This window comes from Channa argus, chromosome 17, assembly GCF_033026475.1.
Source record: "Channa argus isolate prfri chromosome 17, Channa argus male v1.0, whole genome shotgun sequence".
Classification (NCBI taxonomy): Eukaryota; Metazoa; Chordata; class Actinopteri; order Anabantiformes; family Channidae; genus Channa; species Channa argus.
In genome coordinates this window covers 2910110-2921659 of record NC_090213.1, presented here as the reverse complement: position 1 = coordinate 2921659, position 11550 = coordinate 2910110, and the positions used below count along the sequence as shown (strand labels likewise).

The window sequence follows — 11550 nt, the reverse complement described above, 5'->3', positions numbered from 1 at the left end:
TCATAATTGCTTATACGCCAACAAATTCATATTAACACGTGCATATTGTACAGGCAAAATTATGGTCTGAATTATTTCAATTGTAAGACCCAATTAAATCAATAACGATTGTACCTAAGCAGAAAATGAGACGTTTACCTCTCTCTCTCTATATATATAACGGGCTAAAATGTATATTTCCATGTAAGATGTAGTAGCCTAAATAAAGACAAAATAAAATGTAAAAATAAAGTTAAATTAGCCTTATTGAAATATTAAAGGTAATTAAAGTAAGGTTCAAACAAACCTGGAGTCCAGTCAATAAAATAAGATAAAATATTTTGGTAATATGATTTTTTAGTGTAAGTTTCACATATTTTTGACTTTGCTATCCTAATAAAGCATCTGCTGATGTGAATTATGCTTCACAGAAGGGATTAGCCTACACAGTAAACTCAGGGTTTAGACATTCATCTGTCCACAGTTATCTCTATAAATGGAGATTATTTAATTCTGTGTTTTTTTTTTTCCTCCTACATCTGGGTGATCAGCTCCGATGACAAATAAGGAATGATGCAGAAAGTTGGCATAGATCAAGCGTTGACGGTCCAGCAACTGCTTTGGCTTAGACTCAGACATCACAACTACCATTAGCATGTTTTTTCAAATTTATTTTTAGGATCCTTGAACATTAAATTCTTTGTAGGCTACTCAATATTTTAACACATAAAAAAAAAAAGCTATTAGTCAGATGTGAGACAGAAGCTGCTTGGGAAAAGCAGCTTCTGTCTCCTATACCCCTGACTTCCAGCGATGGTCCATGTCTGTAATAAAAATACAGACATATTCATTATGGAACTGTTTATTTTAGGATTTGTGCATTCCCAGGCCCTAGTTGGCTTAAGACCAAGTGCACTAACTGTGAAAAAAGTGGACACTGTTTCCATCTTTGCTGAATCTGTTTATAGGTGTTTATCTTGTTGAAACTACATCGTGACCTTCGGCCAGAGAGAGCACACATTTTTTTCCTTGTACATCCTCCATTCGATGTCTCCTTCGTCTTTCAATCCTCTCGGTCTTGTCCGTACTCTTCATTGTTCCGTGAATAGCGGCAGTTGGCAGCATCGACATAACCACTTAATTCTCCAGTCAGGTACCATCTATCTTTGCAGAACAAGAGGACTTCAGAAGATGACGTAATGAAAAAAATTGTTGGAGATTGGACAATTTAAAAAAACCTTTTCCCTAGCTGCCCTACTGTGAAAAATAATTGAATGTTTCTTGCAGTTTTCGCCCTTGCATCTCATGAAAAAGAAACATTTCTTCTCTGTGCTTTAATGCCTTCTCCTTGATCCAGATTTTTTTCTGGCTTTCTGTCGTACTTGCAAGTCATTTTGGATAAAATCATCTGCCAACTGACTAAAGTTGATGTAAATGTAATTAAAATAGGGCCAATCAACTGAAAAAATTGCAAATTATGTGGGAAATGTCGTCGAAATATGACAGTAATAGTATTTGGAGGAAGGTTACAGTCTCCTCATTGCTTCATTGCTCCACTCAAATCCGATGTCTTCGTCTCTCTGGTGGACGATTTACGCGGATGCTCCAACAACTGGAGTCACTTATTTATGTTTGGCCTCAAGCAGTAAAAAAGGTTACATTTAAATTTTGATGTATTTTTATTCTTAATTACACACAGAAGGCCAACAAGTGTCAGCTCCCTTAGTATCTCGGTGCCAAGAATGTGGGGAGCATTATTCTCAGGAGCTGCAGAGCATTACTTAACATTCCCTGTGAAGAGCTGTGCTGCCTAACAACCGTACAAAGGAAACAAACAGAGCTGAAGTGCGACACTGATGAGTACAAGGAAGCCAGCATTGCTAGGATGTAGGATTAATCGTGTTTTCAAAATAGAGGCACCTGAAACACCTATTGGTAGAGGTTATTGCACATTCCTACATTTACATTTAGATCACAAATGTAAATGATGTGGGTTCTCTTTATTCTAAGCTAGTATATATGACCATTACACTGAATTAAAATGGTTGGAAAGGCACCAGGGCATTTGGCAGTTCTTTTCTTGGAACGAGGTCAACGTGCCATTTACAGTATATTACTAACTGCATCATACGCTGGATAAGCAGCATAGTGTATGTAGAGGCAGGGTTACTCATGTCGGGCGGTCCAGAATTTATCCACTCCAGAAATCGTTGTACGAGAAGCACTGAACATTTATTGAGTCCCATGTTCCAATTGGGCGAATAACAAAGTAATTTCACAGAAAGCGCTTCTAAAATAATTGAACAGAACAAGTTTCACAAATTAACCCACAGAAGATGTTTCGAAAATAATTCCGCCAAAAATTGCATTCCTTCCTCGCCCAAAGTGTCAACAAAACCTCATTTCCTCAACAACTGCTTAACTCAAAGGTGAACTTCAATGGCAAACACACAATGGATCTCTTTACTATCAGCAACTTTAGTCAGAGCATTTTGTGTTTTTGGTTGTTTGTATGTTGTCTGAAAGAGAATTCATTGTGCTCAGGGGTGAACTGATTAGACTTTGGAAGTCAAAGGTCACTATGACCTCACGTTGTTCTTATTCATACTAAGACAATATCTCACAAAACCTGGAGACGATTTCATAACATTTGGCACAAAGGTCCACTCGGAGTCACGGATGAACTGATTAGAACATGAGTGTGGGCAGACACGCACATTAATGTGGCGGACTACAGAGTGGGTATGTAGATGTTGTTCAGAGTAGTGTCAAAAAATTGGAAAAAATAGATCAGAACTACAACATAAAGTACCATATGGTTTAATAATATAACTACTTATAAGTAAAGTATTTTTAGCTTTTTCTTCACCAAAGACTCAGTTTAAATGTTGATAATATTGGAGATTCCTGTGATTAAAAAAAAAATTAAGAAAATACTAATCGATCATTTATTGCTTTCTATAGTCATAAAATCACCAGACAGCTGATAAAAATGTCGTTACGTCACGTCGGGGGCGGGGCTATGCAAATCAAGAGGAAGAACCAAGCGGGGGATGTTCGCGTCAGCCTCTCCCATCATCACCATCCCCGCCACCATCCTCTGAGGTGTGTCTACACCGCTGGACCGACTGAAATCGAGCCCTTCTCTCCAGTCCATCGGAACATGGCGTCCAAATGTCCAAAATGCGACAAGACCGTGTATTTCGGTAAGTGCACGTTTTCTGCAGAGGCCGCACAGCATCGTTATTGTTACCGGAGGCGGTGGCTTGGAATCAGTGTGAGGATGATAATCCACTAATGAAATGATCGTCTCAGCTGTAATTGTTCATTTTATTTCAACTAGTACGTGCGTTTTTAGTGTGGTGCTTCAGATTTACCCAGACTGAGATGTAATAATTAGGCTTTTTTGTTGGATACATTTTAGCCCCACAGAAAACACCAGGAACATTACAATATAATATAAATTCAATTATTTGTTATAATAATTACTAAGGTAATGTTTAAAAACAAAAAAAATTCGTAGTAAATGAAATCTAAAAAATCCAGAATCCAGTTCATAGAGATGATAAATCCTCATACCAATGCTACAGCTACTCAGAAAATGATTATTGAGTCAAGTAGATGATACGTTTATTAGGTTTGACAGTTTCACTGTGAACTTGTATTTGAGAGACAGTCTTGGCCATTTCCAGAGTTTTTTTATAGACTAAATTATGAACTTACATTAATCAAGTCACGCACAGATTAATCCATAATTCAAATTACTCTTAACTACAAATGTGCTGCTGAACAGGGCTAAATATAACAACAAAGCCAATACCTGAACTTTACAGCCTCTTCGTCTTTTCTGACAGGACTTTGCTTTGATGTTTTCTCCTTGACTTACATTTTTTATGCCTTGTACCTCACGTGTAAGTCGCTTTGGATAAATGTAATGTAAATGTAAATATTTGCTCTGTGTCACCGTTTCCTTATTTTATTTTATTTATTTTTTTCAAAATGCAAAATTAACTAACTGGTGGTGAAAAGGACGTTGTGGCTCCTCTCTAAAAATAATCTTTAAAAGTCAGATTGTGAGTCCCTGCTGTGCACCACTGCAGCCCAGTCTGGGGTATAATGGGTTCACTATCTTTGGATAAGATTACAGTGAGCAATTTATGGGCCCGTTCATGCATGGACGTATGTTATCTGACAGCTTTTGTCAGAAAAGATCATCTTTGCGTCTATGTTTGCCTTTAAATGCCTGTGAAACGTGTTTTGGTGCTTTTATTTCGGGTTGCTGACAAGACCAAACGTCACTTTCTGGTCCCTGGCTGAAGCATTGTTGTTGAATATTCCTTTGTAGGATAGAAAATGGGGAGTGTCCTCTTGCTGAGGAGTGAGTTCATAACCATAGATCAGTTTTCAGCTTCTTTTTATTTCGGGGGCCACACCACATGGGACGGTAAATAATTTATCGATTGCACAGACGTTATATAGATTGATTTCCTTTTTGTTGTTTCCCCTTCATTTCTCAGGAGAACCCCACCCTGTAGGTTCTACCAAACACTCTGCAGGAAATCTAACGCTCAAATATCCCAAAGAAATATGTCCCCCGTCCCCAGGCACTGTGAGTTGCCTCCTTGCATCTGCATAGTAAACGTATTTTGTACATTTTGAGCCTATAGTCTTTGAATCTACTTGTCCACTAGAGTTTCCACGTGTCCATTAGAGTGCTACAAGTCTTGCAAGGTTGTCTTTGCACTCAACTCGTTTCACATGGACACGTCCTTCGCCGTCACTGCAAAGTTCTTGGCATGTGTCAAGGTGACTTGCTGTTACATATCACAGTGACAGGCTGGCCACTCAGTGAGTCCAAACAGGAAGCGTCACGTTGTAGCAGGACCTTGGTCTATCTGTTGGGATATTTTGGGAGGAGGACAAACAGATAATGAAGCTGTATCTCACCCTCTGTCCATCCTTCTGCCTTTTTACCAACACAGGCTGCAGAATCATTGGAAGGTAGTAACTAACAGTTGCATTAAAAGAAAAGCATCAGGCTCTAATGTCGTGTTTTTGTTTCTTATATAGGAGGTTTCAGATGTTTTATGTCTTCAGTATAACTGAAGAATACAGTGTCAGTGTATTTTTATACTATATTTGGTTGATTGCACATGTAGCTCAAATAGATATAATTTTGCTGTTTTAATATTTGTCCCACATCATTTCTAGTCCATTTGCAGTAATCCACCCTCAGCTAAATGTGAAACAGCATGGATTCTTTTGGTGGCTGCTTCGTGTCCCATAAGCATGTCACACTTTTGGTTTTAAGGGTCTTGTCTGTGTCTTCATCCACAGCGGAGAAGGTGTCCTCTTTAGGAAAGGACTGGCACAAGTTCTGCCTGAAGTGTGAGCGCTGCAGCAAGACGTTGAATCCAGGAGGACACGCTGAGGTAAGATGGGCAGAACAAAAGGAAGCATCACACAGAGGCGACGGCGTATATTTTTCATTAGGCATTAAGCTAAAGCAATTTAGGAAGTGTGTTTGTACAAACACACGCAGACGAGGATTTTCATTGTAAAGATTTCTTTCTGTACTTTCCTTGACTTTGGATTGTAAATCTTCTCTGATAAAATAGATTAAAATGGATGACTGAGAACTAAACCGCTTGCTATTGACAGTTTCAATATGAGCTAAAACATTAACTAAAACCAAGGCTGTCTGGCATTTGACAAAAGAGAATCTATTCTAACCTCAACAGGAAGCGCTTGGTTTCATTGTGGGCGAATATAGTTACCAGTGAACAAGGGAACCCTGTACAAAAGTCAGTACAATAATGGCACCAGCTGGACCACAAAGAAACCACATGCACTTCCTGCTGCGGTTAAAGAAAGGTCATAAAAGTGCATAAAGAACAATTTAGTGATCTTTTGAAGCCATGTTTCTATGATAAAGTTTGTCCAAGTAAAATCCTCATTGTCATTTAAAACCAAGTGGCACCAAGACGATAGAGAACGATACATATCCATAAAATAAAACATTAGCTAAACGTTTAGAAGCAAGGAGCCGTACCATGTAAGGTGTTGGGAGTAGAAATAAAGAGATTTATGTGGATATTTGAGACCCGGCAGATTCTTTCTGGCTCCTGTAACCATGCGTCTGTGTAATGTCCACTCATATATGAACATTACAACAGCAGTAAATGCAGTAAATACTGTCATTCTATACTTTGGCACCGGGACACTACAACATGTTAAGCAAACCTCTGTGTGATAAATGACAAAATTGATGGGAAATTGAATTGAAAAAGACGATATCATGATTGTAGTAATTCATTAATCAGAAACTCACCAGCATCACAATCTCATGAGCCAAATGCAGTAGTTTGAAAAGTTTTGATTATTCAGAGTTATTATTATTAAGATAATCGGATGTTTGTTTTGTAAATTATTTACCCCCCAGTGTTAATTGTTAGGCAGATTACTGAATTGTAGTGGAATGGAGTGATATGCATAATAAATACTTAAGTATCAGAAGTATCATAAAATTGTAATCAAGTAGAATATTACTAGGAAGTAACTACAATGTACCTTAATACTTTCCAGCATTGGTGAAATTATATTTCAGTTCTGGTCCTAGCAGAGCCACTTGTTCATCTCATCATCTTTAAATATCGCACATCATTTTGGCTTTTATGTTTTCAGTCCACGTTATTAACGCGTATGTAACGTACGCCTGTGTCTGAATGACAGATAAACAAGAGACAGTTAAAGCAAGTGAAGCCTCGGACGCTGACCTGCAGAGTCATCAGTTTTAAACAGTGCAGACTGGTGTTTGTTTCTTCTTGGCTTTCACAGAGAATAATGAAAAGCAGTGTAGACAGACCCCAGCATGCTCTGACATTCATATTTAGCCTTTTAGTCATGCATTATAAATAAATGTGAACACAGTAAAGAACATAGAGGCGACAAATCCTGTCAACTCCTGCGAATAGATCCTCGTAATCTAAACAGACCAAGAACAAAAATGTATTTTCTAAATCTTTCCACTGTGCAGAAGCATGAAAAACACGATTGGTTCAACTTTGATTCACACATAGACTGAGCACTGGATGCCTCCCTTTTATATTTTGCAGCATGATGGGAAACCTTATTGCCATAAACCCTGCTACGCTGCCCTCTTTGGACCAAAAGGTGCTGTCTCCTTATTTTTTAAGATTTTACACTTATCTTTTTAATGGCAGACAGCACATTTATGTTCATAATTGTGCTGTTTGTCTATGATTCAGGCGTGAACATTGGCGGAGCTGGTTCCTACGTGTACGACAATCCTGTCAATGAAGCCCCTGCAGCCGTTTCCATGGAAACAGATGCCAAACCACAAGAGGAGAAAAAAGCTCCCGCACGGGGACCAGTGAAGGGTGAGAAATGTGTGGGGCAAAAATAGAAAAACCATCATGTGTTTGGAATAGAAATTCAAAGTCTGCTGAAGGCTGCTCTCATCGTTTAGGAGGATTAAGAGGAAATAGCTTTAATTTAAATGACTAGTTGAATAAATAATTGCTGCTTTCTGAAGACAGGATGGAAATGTCAAATGATGCTGAATAGAGAAACTTAAAAATGAAAGAAATGTATTCAACTATCAGCAAAAACAGAGAATAAGAACACTGGAAAGGCTTGATGCAGATAAAAGTGTTTTAGTCAGTGATACTGTCAAGAAAACAGGAAGAACAATAGTAAAAACACATTGCACATGAGACGGTTCCTCTAACATCCTGTGAAAAAAACCCAACGGATTATTACAATTCAATGTGACTTTTTCAGCTGCAAGTTTCTCCTCTTTCTCTGGAGGACCCAACATCTGCCCCAGATGCAACAAGACAGTATATTTTGGTGAGTTTCATCCCTACATCGCTCTACTCTCGTGTTAAAAGTCTGTTGGAATGTGTCTCAGTGACTAAGTGGGCAGGTTGCCATAGTGACAATCTCCATGGTGCTCCTCGTTTGTGTGAAGCCGAAAAGGTGTCGTCTCTTGGAAAGAATTGGCACCGGCCCTGTCTGCGCTGTGAGAGATGCAGTAAGACTCTGGCCCCTGGGAGCCATGCAGAGGTGAGATATATGTGTGTGTGTGTGTGTGTGTGTGTGTGTGTGAGACCAGCTCCAGAAATATTAGTTTATTTTATACCCAAACTCTTCATTTACTTTGTTTTCTGAACTTGTTTCGATACTAAACAAAAACTGAAATAGAGGAAATGTTTCACGACTGTACAGCTGAGAGCTCATAGCACTGCAATTTGAGAAAACATACGAAAATAGACAAAACAAACAACGTAATCAATTTGACAACACAGGCGCAGCATTAGGAAAAACACACCAGAAAAGTCTGTTTGCAGTGCGATGAGCTGTCAGGGACAATCATATTCATTATTATTAATAATTAATTTGAATATTTTTGGCTATGAAAAACACCTTTTTTGTTTTTCCCTGTGTATTTTTAAATATGATTGGACTGTTTCTCATGTTACCATCTCTTATTAAGTGCACAACCACAGGACCTATTTAAAGGTTCAATAATTTATTTAAACATTTAATAATTTATTAAACTATGAGCTCTCAGAGGCACCATATGCGTTTCCTTATCTTCATCTTCAGATTTAAATAGTTTTTGAATAATTAAATATGAATTCTTAATAATTAATAAGTAATATTGATATTTTTCCTTATCAAAACATTTTTACATGTCTACAATTTAGTACATTTTTTGTTTTTCCCAGTGTGTTTTTCAGTATGATTATACTGCTTCTCTCGTCACCACCTCTTATTAAGCCACAAGAACACATATTTCTCCAGGAGCTAATTAACATATGGAGTCCAGAGCTCTTGCTGATATGCTGGATAACAAACAGCATCATAAATGCTGATGAATCTGATTGTAGTCATTTTAAAAAGTAAAGCACTTACGGCAACAAAAAGCAGCTCAGAAAATTGAACTAAACTCCAATTTAAAGGTTCAATAATTTATTTGAGTAATTAATACTTTATCAAACCATGAGCTGCAGTCATTTAATTAGTGGAATGAGTAATTAGGGGACCACTAATGGACATTATTGTCAAAAGGCAAAGGCAGGCATCATGAGCAGGGGTCATAACCACAGAGGTCAGTAGGAGTAAAGAGCAGGCAACATGGACAGCATGTGGTCTAATAAAGCTCAGGTGGGAAGGGGAAGTCCGCAACTACCAGGGTTCAAAAAACACCTGGGTGATAATTTGCTCTCTCTGCTGACTTAACTACACAGCTGAGGAGATGATGTCCAACTGCTAAATATGGTGAGTCAGGTGAGTGCAGTGGTGGGAAAGGAGGGTGAGTAGGTGCACATCGTTCGGCCGTGCCCGGGTGCTGCTTATTAAGTAGCGATAAATAAAAACCGTGCCCGCCCGGCACAAAGGGGTTTGGATTGCATGTAAAGCAGGGGGAGCGGTAGGATCTGCAGTGGGAAGGACTATGAGATGCAGCCTCTGGCAGGTGAACATTCCCACTGACATTTGCCTGCTGTACAAGGGAATCAGCAATGTTAAAATTCACCTTTTATGATTTAAAAATAAGCTTCATTTGCATCGTCAAATGTCTCTGGGATATTTTGAGGATGGATTTTTGATCAGACATTTCAAAAATGTCTGTCGTATTTGAATGTGCCCTCACGAATAGGAATCATTTGTTGACAGTATAACCTCACAAACAGAAGAGTCCTGTCGAAGTGTAATTGTTTTCCTTTCCGTTGCAGCACGACGGCCAGCCGTACTGTCACAAACCGTGCTACGCTGTGCTGTTTGGGCCCAAAGGTATGAATCACTTTACGTGCAGTACACAGGAACGTGCAGCAGGTGGGAGGCTGGTGCTTAGGGAGACGCTCTCATCAGTCTGTCAACGGTCCTTTTTTAGTTTATGAGAAGCAGAGGAATCTTTACGTAGATGACTGACAAGTTCTTCGTAAAGTTCCACGTTATACTGTGTAGCACAACTTTAGGAAACTAGTCTTCATTTTCTTTAAAGTGCTTTTAATCAACTGATAGATATGGTTTGTCTTGTTGAGATCCTCACTTATTCCATTTTTTTGCTCCTTTTTTGCTTGATTTCTGCAGCTATTGATGTGTTTTTTGTTTTGTCTCCTGGCTTTTGTACCAGAAAGTGATCAGGACTGTTGGTGGTTTTGCTTTGTTTGAAAGGATCCGTTCATGTAAATTACTCGGCTTCTCTCACTCATTTAACTTTAAATGTAAATTATTTCATTTTATTCAAGGCTTTTTGTTTCTACTCCACGAGAGTAAAGGTGAGTTAAATGTTATTTCTGCTCCCCAGGGTGTTAAACAATCCAAGCCGGAATTATGCGCGGAACAATACACAGAACAAACTTTTATACTCTCATTATTTATTGGTATTTTTTTTACCAGTCCACTGAAAACGAGGAGCTTTCCCACATTTAGCTATTTGAAATGTTACCCCAGAAGAAGCTCTCTTAATTGAATAGTGCAAAGACTCTAAGCTCACTGCACGGCACAGTTTTGTTGGTTTTGGGGAGAACTGACCCTTTGTGCTCTGCTCTCTCCCAGGTGTAAACACTGGAGGTGTTGGCAGCTACATCTATGACGATCCTGAAGCTGAAGAGGAGCCGTAAACCCTGCTGCTGCCTCTGACCCCCAGACAAAGTACCACCAACAGGACCCTCAGTGTCTCCTTTATTTGCCTTCCAAAATCATGGTGACAGATGACGTGTACTTCTCTCACAGAGGTGGATGGTTAGATGTTCATGTTGTATTTGTATTTGTTTATATATCTATATTTTGTACTGATACAAACCTTTAATACGTTCTCTGATGTGAGTTTCTTGGTTATCTTTGCCAAATAATTATTAGCCTAATGATGTACTGCAGTGGACAAAAGCGCCTGTGTTTTTTCACTAATGATTAATAGTTTTTTTAGACTTTTGTGCACTTAGAACATGTATTGTATGGAAAAAGTACCAGTCCACCCGTTTACTGTCAGTGTTTCTAAAGTGAACGATAAGTATAGCTACACACAGACGTACATTTTACTGAATGTCATGAATGCGGGTCTGGAGTGTGATCACACCGCTCATCACATTTTCTACAATAAAACAATGTGATACCAAACCAGTGTTTTTCTTTTTTTGCCCCACAACAAGATATTTCATACACAAAACAAAAAGGGCAGCAACGTTATTTAAATTGGTATCCAACTAATCATTTAGTGGAATCTTTAAAATGTCGCTCACAACACTGTTCTGGTTTTGGTTGAACACAGAATAATAACAGGCAACACACTCTCTGGATTATTAACACAGCAGCCCTGCCCACTGCAGTTAAGCTGGATTTTCTGCTGTTGTGGTCCAAGTCTTGACAGGTGCAGCCACGTTCGAGGGAAAAACGTCACTCACCGGATGACGCTGGCCCCGCCCCTTACAGGAAACCGATGTGTCAAATTGAAGAGAGTGAAGCCGGAAGTCAGGAGAACTTGTCCTAAAAGTAATAGCGTCGGAACTGAGATGACGCTTTCCATATGTTGCAGGGAAGTTA

At 38.8% G+C, this 11550-nt stretch overlaps 1 protein-coding gene across 1 annotated transcript; it reads left to right on the top strand.

Annotated features, from left to right (window-relative positions):
* The first annotated feature begins 3011 nt into the window (after window positions 1–3011).
* crip2l (cysteine-rich protein 2-like) lies at window positions 3012–11127 on the top strand. Its single transcript, XM_067481758.1, has 8 exons — window positions 3012–3185; window positions 5317–5411; window positions 7095–7152; window positions 7248–7379; window positions 7783–7851; window positions 7973–8067; window positions 9741–9798; window positions 10567–11127. The coding sequence occupies exons 1-8, from the start codon at window positions 3143–3145 to the stop codon at window positions 10629–10631; spliced, it is 615 nt and encodes a 204-aa protein (XP_067337859.1). The 5' UTR covers window positions 3012–3142; the 3' UTR covers window positions 10632–11127.
* The last annotated feature ends 423 nt before the right edge of the window (window positions 11128–11550 follow it).